Source organism: Macrobrachium rosenbergii, chromosome 8, assembly GCF_040412425.1.
Source record: "Macrobrachium rosenbergii isolate ZJJX-2024 chromosome 8, ASM4041242v1, whole genome shotgun sequence".
Classification (NCBI taxonomy): Eukaryota; Metazoa; Arthropoda; class Malacostraca; order Decapoda; family Palaemonidae; genus Macrobrachium; species Macrobrachium rosenbergii.
The window spans coordinates 14,766,560-14,780,397 of NC_089748.1; the positions used below are offsets into that span (position 1 = coordinate 14,766,560).

Here is a 13,838-nt window from a genome sequence, read left to right on the forward strand (position 1 = left end):
GAACCTCAGCCTGTTATCACTGAGATAGGTCCTACAGAAAATGTAGTATGTCAGTGCTGTGAAGCCACAAGTAAAAATCCTCCTCTCCAGACCAGGAAGGACATAAATAAAATTAAAATTATAAAACATTGCAAGGTACCCTCTATCTATTCCTGGAGTATGGAGAAAAGATGATCCTTCAGCTAGCCACTATACTTATCTTCTGTGCAGGTGGCCTCCATCAGAGAAGTTGAAATCAAACACGCTTGGGATACGGTTGGGGCACTGACAATGGTGAATACAGCTTTATGCAGAATGAACACCAGGGGCACTGTCAGGGCAGCAACGTCCAAGGAAGGCAGTTCCTTCATAATAGCCATGTTGTCAACCTGGGAAGTGAGAGCAAATAAGGGTCTGAACACAACCCTCCAGTAGTGTTAACTACTCAGATAATTCAATTGGGTACCAGGCCAGTACTGGCAAACAGATCAGGCTACAGGGATACAGACTAACAATTTGTTACTAGGGATGTGGGGATCCTTATGTGCTTGTACTGAATTACTGGCGGGTGCTGATATTTTTCACTAAAGATGTGTATCTGAGTTTGTGTGTGATAAATTGAGCAATACCAAAAGTAATGGGTTTGCAGTACAGCAAACATATGTAGTGTAAATTAAATATATATACTATTTATATATATATATATATGTATGAGTATTTTTTACAACACATTTAGGATTAACACTGATATGCAGAGAATTTAAGCAATTAGATTCCTCTTGAAATATTCTGCACTGATTGAAGAATAAAGTGAGGAGTCGTAACATCTGAGGAAGAAGTTGGCAGTGCAGGTATTATGGCTACTTTAACTTTACACTGGTTGGAAATGGAAGGACCTAATATGCCATAATGTAACCCATATGCAACAGAAGCTCCAAGAGTAAGTCCTACGTAATAAGAGAAAGTCATGATGTTTCCAGTAAGCTCCCGATGTTCATCTTCCACTTTTGTTGGAGCAAGTATCATGGGGACAGATCCCAAGACACCATTGGATAGCCCTAGCATTGCTGATACAAGCAGTGGAACTACTTCACCAGAAATTTTTGGCTTGGATCGAGGAGCTGCACACAACATCATTATTGGGACTAGAAGTATGCGTGCCACAGATCCCCCAACAAGTTGGCGACGTGTCCAGTCATATGGAAGTGAGGCCAAAATCTAAAGAAAGAAAATAGTTTGAACTTAACTAAGGCAAAAAAATGCATGTGTGGTACTATAAAGTTTATCTTTTATCCATAAAAGAAGGCAATGACATTAAAATTGTGTGAAGTACCATTAAATACTTCACAACCTAACAAAACCTAACATGAGACTACCTTGTACAGTATCCAATGAACAGCCCGTCTCACATGAAGAATATGAATTATGAATCATTTTCATTTTCCTTGGATACACACCTCTTATTTTACTCTAACTATATTGTCACTATGATGCAGTATAAGCTGAAATTAAAGAGTCGCCAATATTCTCTCAGGCAAACATTCACCACAAGAGAGAGCATCTTTATTCTCATCACAAATGTCATTCTAGTCTTGGCAAGATGAGTTATGTGCAAGACAAACTAATCAAGAGAAGCTAGGATAAGGGCTCCTAGTAAAATATGATGTTTATGCAACAAATGTCAGTCTTTATTATCTATACAGTAAAAGCACCGTATTCGCGGGGGATGCATACCACGTCCCCCCCCGAATAGCTAAAATCCGCGAATACATAAAACCCCTCTAAAAATGCTTAGAACTGCCTATTTTGATAGTTCAAACACAAAAAAAATCCTCTAAAAATGCTTATACCTGAGTATTTTAAGTTTTATCACAAAAAGTGCATTTACAGTAGTCATGAAAATGATATGAAAATACAGCAATTAGTGAATATTTCTCAGTGAAAAATAACATGAATGGGCGAATTTTCCATGAATAATGTGTATAATTGTTCCAAACAGAAATCCGCGAATAGGCGAGTCCGCGAATCGTGAGGATGCGAATACAGGGGGTTTACTTTAATATGTACAAACTTTTAATGAGTAAAAACACAGCTCTTCAGCATTCTTGTCCAACTAAAGGCTAGGAAAGTTGCTTAAAGTACCAATATACTTCAATGGCCTAGAGAAAACACCTGGGTTTTCTGTAGGGAGACCGTCTTTTAAACATATTGTACTGTAAATTATTACTGCATCAGCTGAGTTTAATTTATAACAGATTTTCTCAATCTTCCTACTTAATATACTTGTGTTACTGCAGTCTGCAAGAACTTGTCCAATGTTCATTTCTTCATCACTGGAGAAGGATACAAGTGCTATGAGGATTCTAATAAAGAAATCAGTAGGTACAAAAATGCAGGTGAGGGTGAGATCTAGTTGGCAGGTGAGTCATGCGGGAAGATAGTATTTCTCATTGGGCAGCTAGACAATGTTTCTTTCAAGCTGAATATGATCACGTTTGGGTTTCTGTGAAGACTGATTGAGGAAATTGGGTCCACTGTTATTGTTTATTTTTTTTTATTGTTATTATTATTGTAAAAAATAAGGAATTACTGTAAAAAAGCTAACCAGGGTATATGGGAATATCAAAGATGAAACCCAAAAAAGTTTACAAATGACAAGGTAATGTAGCAATGTCATATATAAGAAAGTTATATCAGATACCTTCAGAGCTGAAAAGGATTTCAATAGAGTACCAAGATAAGCAATAAGATATGCATTGCCAAGGTTAAGGGTAACACTACTGTGAAACAACATCTAAAATTAAGAGGGTGTTAAAATGTTAATGAGCAGTTTATCAAAATGACATTTTAATGATAAAATAAAGTTTTATATATATTTACTAAGTAATTACATAACTATTGGTTCCTAACCTATGGCAGCTTAACAATTCAAAATTCGCGTGGTGGCGCTTCTATCATTTGTGTGTAGATGACAAGGTCCCGCCCACTATCCGGGACTTAGAGGAACAACTTAGCAGAGAGCTCAGTTCGTTTCATGCTCTAGTGTCCATGCGAGGGGAGGAGGGTGGGCTCCGATATATATCTATTAAAACTTTATTTTATCATAAAAATGTCACTTTTATGTAAGTAACTTACCAATGTTTCTTGTTTCCCTACCTGCTGAGAGAGTTGCTGCAGATAGGTACTGCCTCTGGTCAGCGCTTCTCTCAACCTGTAGTGGGCGTGGCAGTGTAGCCAAGGATTGCCCCTACACTAGTGGGAACTTTGCAGTGGAGGAAGTACACCGCATGCTGACAAGAGTTTAAAAGATGCCCTTGCCCTGGGCGTAGACCAGAATACAAAAGAACAACAATCACCTACACCACAGAATTAAAACCACAACTCAAACCATTAAAAACGAAACTGGTGGGTATTCTAGGTACAAAGTACCCCCAGGCTTCCCATAGACTCAAAACCTTAAGTCAAGGCGAGCGTATAGCAAAAGGAACAGAGTTCCCTATGCTTCCTCTCCCAACACCATACCAGCCATGGATAAAGGTCCTAAAAGTGTTACAATTTTCAAATGTGGTCTCTATGTCCTTGAGGCAGTGTGAAGTGAAGACAGATTTGCATCTCCAGAATGCTGACTGCAAGATCGCAGAAAGAGACAAGTTATGTCTAAATACCAGGGAAGTTGCGACTGCCCTAATTCGTGAGCCTTAACCTTAACTACAGGAAAGGCATTTCTGGGCTCGACCTGTGTCACCCAGTGAAATGGTTCCAATAGCACTCATTTCTAGGTATAACTATTGCTAAATATACCAGAGAAAAAAGCTATCCATAATGCCGGGGTTACTACCCCCGAATCGATCACCATAATGGTGTCGGTATGCACTAGGGGTGAGTGGACTCCACTATCACAGGTCTTCGTCCAATAGATCTCTCTATTCTCAAAGTCCCAAATTTGGGTGTGCAGTACCAAGGATTGCCTCCCCACTCACCCACTAGGCGTCACCACGCGACCGCCACGTCATTCCAATTTTAGCACAACCCCGAGAACACGTAAAATTTTGTTTTTGTGATTGTGTTCCGTATTTTGGCAGCTCATCATGTCTTCCACCGAGAGTTTCCCACCATCTAAGTTGAGTACTATTTCTCCGGAGCAACACAACAATCCCAAGTTGTCCCGGATGCCTCCAAACTGCCCCCCTTTGATAAGGGAAACCCATGGTGGCTGGCCCTACATGCTCCCCTGCATAATGGCACACTGACCATTGGGGGTTTGGGCACTCGTCGTCTGGAGGAACTGGAGTTCTTTCCAGCCGACCTAGTGCCTCCCTATCCAGGTTTTGCCAGGTTAACGGAAGAAGCCTGGATTAGGTCTGATAAGGTCCCTAAAGAGACAGTCATCTTCCCAAGGGACCAAGCTCAATCCACCCTGATGCGCGCTCTCACCGAATGGGAGTGCGAGAACACGAAACTTACCCCCTTCAAGGGAAGTTTTACGATGTTCTCCGTAGGTGACGCCATCCCTACCCCCTGCACTACTAAGATTACAGAGTTGACCCTCCAGGCTGGGATAGATGGCAAACCCATGCCTCAACTCCGGGAGACAGATTCTACTTCCCTTCTCTTTCCCGGAGATTCGGAGTGTTGGTTGGGAGCTCCGGCAACTTTTACGGTGGGGAAACTCGATCCCGAGTGTGCCTCCACCCTATTCAGCGAGCAACTTCCCAGAATTCCGGAGGCTCTGCTCAAGGCGGAATTTGAGGCCAAGTGCAGGTTGAGTCGCTCCCTGCACTCCGTCACCATCTCAAGAGGTAACAGCATTAGCTTATAATGACGAACCTCTGTTTCGGGTCCTCACGAAGTCGTTATTGGCTTCCTTCCAATCGGACCTTTATGACTTTGTGGTAGTGAGACAGAACTGCTGGAAACACACCTTCGCAGATGCCACCATCGGGCATGAGCCCAATAGACTTATGAAGAGTTCTATCTGGGGACCTAACCTCTTTCCAGAGGATGAGGTCAATAATGTTATGGCGGAGGCAACTAGAGCGAACCAGAGTCTCCGCTCTCGCTGGGGCCTTTCTTTCAAGAGGAAGTTCTCTGAGACCACCGGACCTCAACCTAAAGAAAGGAAAAGGTTCAGGAGATTCCAGGGCTTTAAGAAACCTCAGGCTCAAACAGTGTTTCAGGCGGTACCGGTCTCACAGATCGGCCAGCCTTCTACATCTAAGTCACAACCTCAGCAGCAGTTCGTACTGATGCAGCCGGCTCAGCAAGCTTCTGCTCCGCCAACCTTCGTGACGTCCCCAGCTTTCAACGCCTCGTTTGAAAGCCAAGGGGCGTTTCGAGGCTACAACAGGCATGCGAGGGGAAGCAGAGCTAGAGCTGCCTACAGAGGCAGAGCAGCATCCAGACCTCTCTCACGTGGAAGAGGAGGCCGTGGAATCAGAGGAAGTAAGGCCTCTCCCAATCAATGAGACACCTCAGGTAGGCGGGAGATTATATCTCTTCAGGGACCATTGGACCTTCAGCCCGTGGGCTCACAGCATAATCTCCAAAAGTCTGGGATGGAGCTGGAGCAAGGGGCCTCCCCAACCAGTCAGATTCCATCAACATCCATCAAAAGACTTACTGGACTTTGCAAAAGAACTTCTGCAAAAGAAGGCAATAAAGAAAGTCAGACACTTGAAATTTCAAGGCCGTCTGTTCAGTGTCCCGAAGAAAGACTCAGACAAACAAAGAGTAATTCTGGACCTGTCTCGTCTCAGCTTATTCATTCAATGCGACAAGTTTCGCATGCTTACAATCTCGCAGGTACGGACCCTACTTCCCCGTGGGGCCGTCACCACCTCTATAGATCTTTCAGACGATATTATCACGTTCGGTTCCGCAGAAACTTCTCCCTTACCTAGGGTTCAAACTAGGAAAACAAGCATACTCGTTCAGAGTCATGCCATTCGGGCTCAACATAGCGCCCAGAATCTTTACCAAACTGGCAGAGACAGTAGTCCAAGAGCTACGGGCCCAAGGGATTATGCTGGCCGCATATCTGGACGATTGGATAATTTGGGCATCCAATGTCAAGGAATGTCGAAAAGCAACTTTCATAGTAATCAACTTCTTGGAATACCTGGGTTTCCTCATAAACAGAAAGAAATCCCGTCTAGTTCCGGCGGCTCAATTTCAGTGGTTGGGAATCCAGTGGGACCTAAACACACACAAACTGTCACTTCCGCCAGCCAAAAGGAAGGAAATAGCCAAAGCTACCAGACAGTTCCTCAAAAATAAAAGAGGCTCTCGTCGTACCCAGGAAAGAGTTCTGGGCTCTCTTCAGTTCGCTTCAGTAACAGACTTGCTGCTAAAAGCCAAACTGAAGGATATAAACAGGGTATGGCGGAAACGAGCCAACAGCAGAAACAGAGACAAGCTGTCTCTGATTCCGCAGATATTGAGGAAGAGGCTTCGACCATGGTCAACTGTCAAGAGTTTGGCAAGGTCAGTGCCTCTTCAATTTCTCACTCCATCACTAGTGATCCATACGGATGCTTCCCTAAGCGGATGGGGAGGATACTCCCAACACAAGAAAGTTCAAGGAACATGGTCGACAGTATTCCACCAGTTCCATATCAACATTCTAGAGGCAATGGCAGTATTTCTAACATTAAAGAAACTGCGTCCAGCCAGACAGATTCACATCAGACTGGTGCTGGACAGTGCAGTAGTGGTGCATTACCTGAACAGAGGAGGCTCCAAGTCGAGCCATATCAATCAAGTAATGATCGCAATTTTCTCTCTGGCAAGGAAACATCTTTGGCACCTGTCAGCCACCCACCTGGCAGGTGTTAGGAATGTCATTGCAGATTCACTGTCCAGGACAACCCCGCTGGAGTCGGAATGGTCCTTGGACAGGAAGTCGTTCGAGTGGATTTGCCTTCAGGTACCGGGTCTCCAGGTAGACCTGTTTGCCACAGAGAGCAACCACAAGCTTCCGTGTTACGTTGCTCCCAATCTAGATCCTCTAGCTCATTCCACAGATGCAATGTCAATCGACTGGAACAGATGGCAAAGGATCTATCTGTTTCCACCAATAAACTTGTTGATGAAAGTTTTACACAAACTCAGATCATTCAAAGGTCAAGTAGCACTGGTGGAACCCAACTGGCCGAAGAGCAGTTGGTTTCCTTTACTACTAGAGTTGAAGCTCCGGCACAAACAGATCCCCAACCCAAGGTTGACACAAGTAGTGCAAACTCGGACTGTGTCAGCTTCCTCAAGAATTCTGAAGCCCTAGGTTTATGGATTTCATGAGATTTGCAGCGCAGAAAGACGCTAACATTGACCCTCTTAATACACTGTTCATAGAATCAGATAAGAGGGAATCTACTCTCAGACAGTATGACTCAGCAGTTAAAAAGTTAGCATTGTTTCTGAGAGAATCTGAAGCTCATGAAATGTCCACGAACCTAGCGATCTCCTTCTTCAGATCACTATTCGAGAAAGGATTGGCCACTAGTACTATTACTACAACAAAATCTGCTTTAAGAAAAATATTTTTACATGGCTTTAATATTAACCTTATAGACTCTTATTTTTCGTCAATTCCTAAAGCATATGCTCATCTTAGACCAACAATCCGTCCACACACGGTTTCCTGGTACTTAAATGACGTACTTAAATTGGCATCAGACACTGATAACGAATTATGTTCATACCTGAGTCTGTTAAGAAAAACGTTATTCCTAGTAAGTCTAGCCTCAGGAGCTAGAATTTCTGAACTGTCTGCTCTTTCTAGAGAGCCCAATCATGTTGATTTCCTCCCGTCAGGTGAAGTTCTGTTGTCTCCGGACCTCAGTTTTCTAGCAAAGAATGAGGATCCACAAAATAGATGGTCTCCTTGGAAGATTATTCCCCTTCAAAAGCTTATTTAAATAGAACTTCTAAGAGAACTTCAGGCCCTCTTTTTGTTAGGGAAAATGGAGGTAATATTTCCTTAAAGGCTATCAGGCAACAAATTCTTCATTTTATTAAACAGGCAAACCCGGAGTCAGTACCTCGGGTACATGATATTTGAGCGGTGGCCACCTCAGCTAACTATTTCCATAATATGAATTTTGATGACCTTAAAAAGTATACGGGCTGGAAATCACCAACAGTATTTAAACGCCACTATCTTAAGTCCCTAGAGGCTCTTAAATATTCCACAGTAGCTGCAGGAAGTATTGTTCCTCCTGGTCCAGCTCAAGATTAGTTTATGTATATTCTTTGTCCTTTTGTTTTGTAATCCTCGTTTACCTATTGGTATATTCTCTAGCCTACCTGCCTCGCTTGCTTGCCCTGCTTCTAGCCTTAGGTCAGGTCTGCTTCACAGCCTGACTCCTACACGTACCGCATATATCCTGTTTTCATTCATATCTTGTTAGCCTTAAGTGTCTTGGTTTTGGTTATTTTTATAATTTTAGACTGTGTGCCTCATAGTTTTGAATTTGTTGTTGATCTTATAATTTGGGAGTATTAAAACACAATAAAAGTTTTCTTATAATTTGGGAGTATTAAAACACAATAAAAGTTTTCTCTTAGTTTAATTTAGCTCCATTAAGGTAATCTTTGAGGCGTACCACCAAGCTCTTGTATGGCTGATTCTCTGTTACGATTTCACTGGGTGACACAGGTCGAGCCCAGAAAAGGGATTTTGACAAAGGAAAAATCTATTTCTGGGGGAAGACCTGTGTCACCCAGTGACCCATCCCTGCACTTCCTTTCCCACCCGGGTGGTATACCAAGCTTGGTGGATGCTAATATTGGGATGACGTGGCGGTCGCGTGGTGACGCCTAGTGGGTGAGCGGGGAGGCAATCCTTGGTACGGCACACCCAAATTTGGGACTTTGAGAATAGAGAGATCTATTGGACGAAGACCTGTGATAGTGGAGTCCACTCACCCCTAGTGCATACCGACACCATTATGGTGATCGATCCGGGGGTAGTAACCCCGGCATTATGGATAGCTTTTTCTCTGGTATATTTAGCAATAGTTATACCTAGAAATGAGTGCTATTGGAACCATTTCACTGGGTGACACAGGTCTTCCCCCAGAAATAGATTTTTCCTTTGTCAAAATCCCTTTTTCCTGGATCTGAGAGTACACTTCTGATATCAACTCTCTCAGAAAAAAAGGAAATGGCATTTTTTGAGAGAGGACGAATTGGGCTTCTTACAGAGCACCAGAGATTGCTCGACGGTCCTCTAATCTCTTCCATCCTGTGAAGGTAGTACCTGAGACACCTCACTGGACAAAGAAGCCTCTCTTCTTCCTCTGGTCCTAAGATGTCCATGAGGTTCTTGATAACGAAGGATCAAGGCCAGGGCTTGGACGGGTCCTCGTTTTTAGCAAGGAATCCAAGAGAAAGTGAGCAGACTGTGTCTCCTTACGCAAAACCTACTCTTTTGTCTGTTGCCTGTAACTCACTAATACATTTGGCAGTAGCAAGGGCCACTAAAAAGAGTGTCTTCTTGGTGAGATTCCCGAGTGAGACAGAATGGAGCGGTTCGAACTGAGGACCTGAAAGCCATTTCAGTACAACATCTAAGTTCCAAGAGATGCTGGAAGAACTTTCTTGCTTTGTCATCTCAAAGGATTTGATTAAGTCACCATTGTCTTGATTAGAAGACTGATCCACTCCTCTGTGTTTAAAAACTGAGCTGAGCATCAACCTATACACTTTGATGGTAGAGGTCGATAATTTCCTGACAAACTTCAGGAATAGTAAAAAATCAGCTATTTGATTTATAGGTGTCTCAGAAGAAGAGACGTTCTTGCAGCAGCACCACCTTCTGAAGACTGCTCATTTGGACTGGTAGAGCTTTGTAGAAGACATTCGCCTGCACCTTGCAATCACCTCTGCAGCCTGTCGCGAAAAGCCTTTTGCTCTGATGAGGCATCTGACAGTCTGAAGCCTGTCAGGGCCAGAGCAGACAACCCTTGGTGGAATCTGAGGAAAAGGGTTGTCTGAGCAGGGACTGTTTTTGTGGAAGGAGTCTTTGATAATCCACCAGGAGCCGAATCAGATCTGGAAACCATTCCTTGTTCGGCCAAAAGGGAGTAACTAGGGTCATGAAGGTTCTCTGATGAGTTGACAACTTGTTGATTACCTCCCTAATCAACCCAAAGGGAGGGAAGGCATGCACATCTAGGCCTGTCCACCCCAGGAGCATGGCATTTGTTGCCCATGCTTGAGGATCTGGGACTGGAGCACAAAAGAGTGGAAGTTGGTGATTTCTCAATGTTGCGAAGAGATCTACAATGGGTCTGCCCCAGTCTCCACAGATTGTCGCAGACTAACGGGTCTAGGGTCCATTTGGTCAGAGGGACCTGTTTGAAGTGGCTTAGCTCATCCCCAGTAACGTTCATTCTTCCCTAAATGAACTGGGTAGTAAGAGTGACTAGATTCTCCTCTGCCCACAGAAGGAGATCCCTCACTGTCTTGTACAGAGAGAACGAGTGAGTGACCAACCCCCTGTTTGCAAATGTAAGAAAGTGCAGTGGTGTTGTCAGCATGCACTACTGACTTCTTGCCACAGACTGGTCCAAGAAGGCCTGAAGTTGTAGGTGAACAGCTGTCAGTTCCTTTGAACTGATGTGAGACTTCTGTTGCAACGTTGTACATATTCCAGAGACTTCCCAGCCATCTGGGAGAGCACCCCAGCCTAGGTCGGAGGCTTCTGAATAAAATTGAAGGTTGGGGCTCACTGGAAGAAGAGACTTCCCTTCCTGAAGTCTTTCTTCCCACCACCTCTGGAGATCCACTCTGATTTCCGACATTATCAGGAAGATGAGAGTCTGGTTGAGTCTTTCTGCACCAGTTTGCTTCCAGAAAAAAACTGCAGAGGTCTCGTGTGCAGTCTGCCTAGTCTCACAAACTGCTCTACTGAAGCAAGGGCCCGTAGGAGACTCATCCACTGTACTGCCGAGCAGGAAGGAAGGGCAAGGAACTAACTGACAGTCTGTAGACAGTTGTCGATTCTTTTGGGTGACAGAAAAGCCCGAAAAGTCCCAAAATTCAGGATCATCCCTAAACGGGGAACCTCCTGAGTTGGTGTCATAAAGGATTTCTTCTAGTTTATGATAATGCCTAACTCCTGTGTCTGGCGAAGAGTTCTTCTCAAGTCCTCGTGCACTTCTCCGATGAGGAGCGGAGAAGCCAGTTATCCAGGTACAAGTTGATCTTGATTCCCTGAAGGTGAAGCCAATTCCCTAGAGAAGCGATGAATACTTGTGGTGCCGTCGACAAGCCAAAGCACAGGGCCCAAAACTGTAGTACTCTGCCCTGAAAGACGAAGCGTAGAAATTTCCGTGAGCCTGGATGAACAGGGACATGAAAATATGCATCTTGCATATCCAGGGTGACCATCCAGTCCCCCTGCTGCACTGAAGACATGACTGAGTGAACTGTCTCAACGTGGAACTTTGTATTCAGGATGCTGATGTCCAAAATGGGCCTCCAGCCCCCAAGGCCTTTGGAACCATGAAAGGCACGTTGTAAAAGCCTTCTGAGTGGCAATTTAGTGCCTCTTCCACTGCTCCCTTGATGATCAGGGATTCATCTTCCTGACAGGGGGGCCAAAAACTTCATGGAACCTTCTGAATATGCTGTCAAGGTGACTGGTGATGTTACTAAGGGAGGAACTTTCATGAAAGGAATTGCGTAGCCCTCCTTGAGTATCTCAACTACCCAAGGTTCTGCTCCTCTGCAATCCCATTCCTTCCAAAAAAGTAGAAGTCTGGCTCCTACTTGGGCGAGGAGGACTAACTTCTTATTTCTTGGGGATGGTCTTGAATGAAGACTTCTTAATGGACTTTGTAGGAGGTCGCAAGTTTGATCTAGGTCTAGGTTGGGTTTTTGTTTTCACCCCACGAAAGGGCTGAGGCTGTAAGGGGGAGAACGATCTCAATGTGGAAGGCGCAGGTTCCCTTGAACGTCTAGAGGATTGTGCTAACAGGTCGGTTGTAGACGTCTTCTGCAAGTCTGAAAGAATCTCCTTCACTGTGACTCATGGAAAGAGGTGAGACTTATCCAAAGGAGTGAAAAATAGAGTTGACTTCTGTGTCAGCGAAGACTCCTTTCAAGGTGAAAGAACACCAGAGCTCCCTCTTTTTTAGAACACCCATTGAAAAGAGAGAGGCCAGTCCTGAAGGGCAGTCTCTAGCTGCCCTATCGGTGCATGAAAGAACCTCTAGCCAATCAGAGGCAAAGTCTTCCGGGAGATCTGGACAGTCTTCAATTGTTCTCGCTAGCGCCCCGACACCCCAACTGAGAAAGCTAAAAATCTTGAGAACCTTAAAAATGTTCTTGATAAAGTGATCAAGTTTGTGGGAGGAAAAAAAAAAAGTATACCTTAGTTTAACCAGACCACTGAGCTGATTAACAGCTCTCCTTGGGCTAGCCCGAAGGATTAGACTTATTTTACATGGCTAAGAACCAATTGGTTACCTAGCAATGGGACCTACAGTTTATTGTGGAATCCGAATCACATTATACCGAGAAATGAATTTCTACCACCAGAAATAAATTCCTCTAATCCTTCACTGGCTGGCTGGGAAATCGAATGCTGGCCTAGGAGAGTGCTAGGCGAGTACGATATCGACCCATCCACTGAAGAACTAAATGAAAACATTACCTTGGTGTAGAATAAGTACCTCATCTTCATTAGCTTGCTGGGCAGGAAAGCTAATGTTGCTTTGCCCTGCTCTCTCTTAGAGGTCAGCCAGTCAAGTACCTCCAAGAAAGCCTTCCTCAAGAAAGAAAAAAGAACTTATTTAGGCAGCTTGGCACCCTCAGAAGACTGCTTCCTCATGAGGAAGGTAGAAGCTGGAGAAGTTGGAGCAGCAGGAATGAAGAAATCTGGAAAGCTATCCAGGAGAGATCTCAAAAGAGACGAGAACGCTGAAGAAGGGACCGCATCCTGAACAAATTCTTCCTCCTCTTAAGAGATAGGTGACAAAGACTTGTCTTTGGTTTCAGGAACTGTAGAGGTTTCTTCAAGAACCCCATAAGCTCCGTCAGCTGTTGTTGGAGTGGGGCTTGCAAATAATCTTCTTGAACCGATGATGACAGCTGTGGATGAGAGGAAGGCGCTGGAAGATGTGGCTGGGCGCTCGGCCACTGGCGCCAGAAGCTCAGGAGTTGGCACCGGGTGCTCAAAACAGGAAATCTGGCATGAGCCAGTGGGCTCCAGGCGCTCAAAAGAAGTCAGGGGCTTTGAGCGCTTATAGCACTCAAGACTGTCTCCTAACAAATGACAAGGGCAAGCTGGAGAAGCGGACTGGTCTTGAAAGCTGCAGGAAGGTTGAGGGCTAACCTCCCTGTACCTCATGACTGCCAGAGGAGAGGTACTGCCAAGCTCCGCATGTCTCTTGAGAGGGTGTGATGAGGCAGGGTAGTGATACAGGTGCTTCTTGTCTGGGCTGGAAGCTTCCGAATCTGAGGAAAGCTGATGCACTGGAACAGCTTTCCAATGGCATTTAGTTGAAGCCTGGCAATGAATGACAGGCTTGAGAGAGGGGGTGACTGCCTGTAGGCAAACCCCACCAGCCTCCCTTGGACCTCCGGTATGTCTTCTCCCCGGTGCAGAGGAGCAGGACAGGGAAGCGCTGGTGGGACGGACAGCCACCTCCTCAACATTCACAACACTCACTTCTCACTGCACTGTCACTATGCACATTTTTCTCCATTAGAGATCTAATAGCAGACCCCATTTCCATAATGGTACTGGGTAATAATCCAAACTTCTGATTGAACTTGATTTGAGGCTGGCAATGGCATGGAGAGCGGAATCATGGGAACCTGGATCCGGAGTAGATGGTAAAGTTGGAGGA

The 13,838-nt window shown here is 44.7% G+C and overlaps 1 protein-coding gene across 3 annotated transcripts in view; it reads right to left on the reverse strand.

Annotated features, from left to right (window-relative positions):
- Positions 1-672: 672 nt before the first annotated feature.
- Positions 673-13,838, reverse strand: part of Ent3 (equilibrative nucleoside transporter 3) — a 147,287-nt gene continuing 134,121 nt past the window's right edge. For all 3 annotated transcript variants that reach the window (XM_067107325.1, XM_067107323.1, XM_067107324.1), the window contains exon 11: positions 673-1,197. In XM_067107325.1, coding sequence (XP_066963426.1) covers positions 748-1,197 — 450 coding nt within the window. In that variant the 3' untranslated portion in view covers positions 673-747. The remainder of the gene's footprint in view (positions 1,198-13,838) is intronic.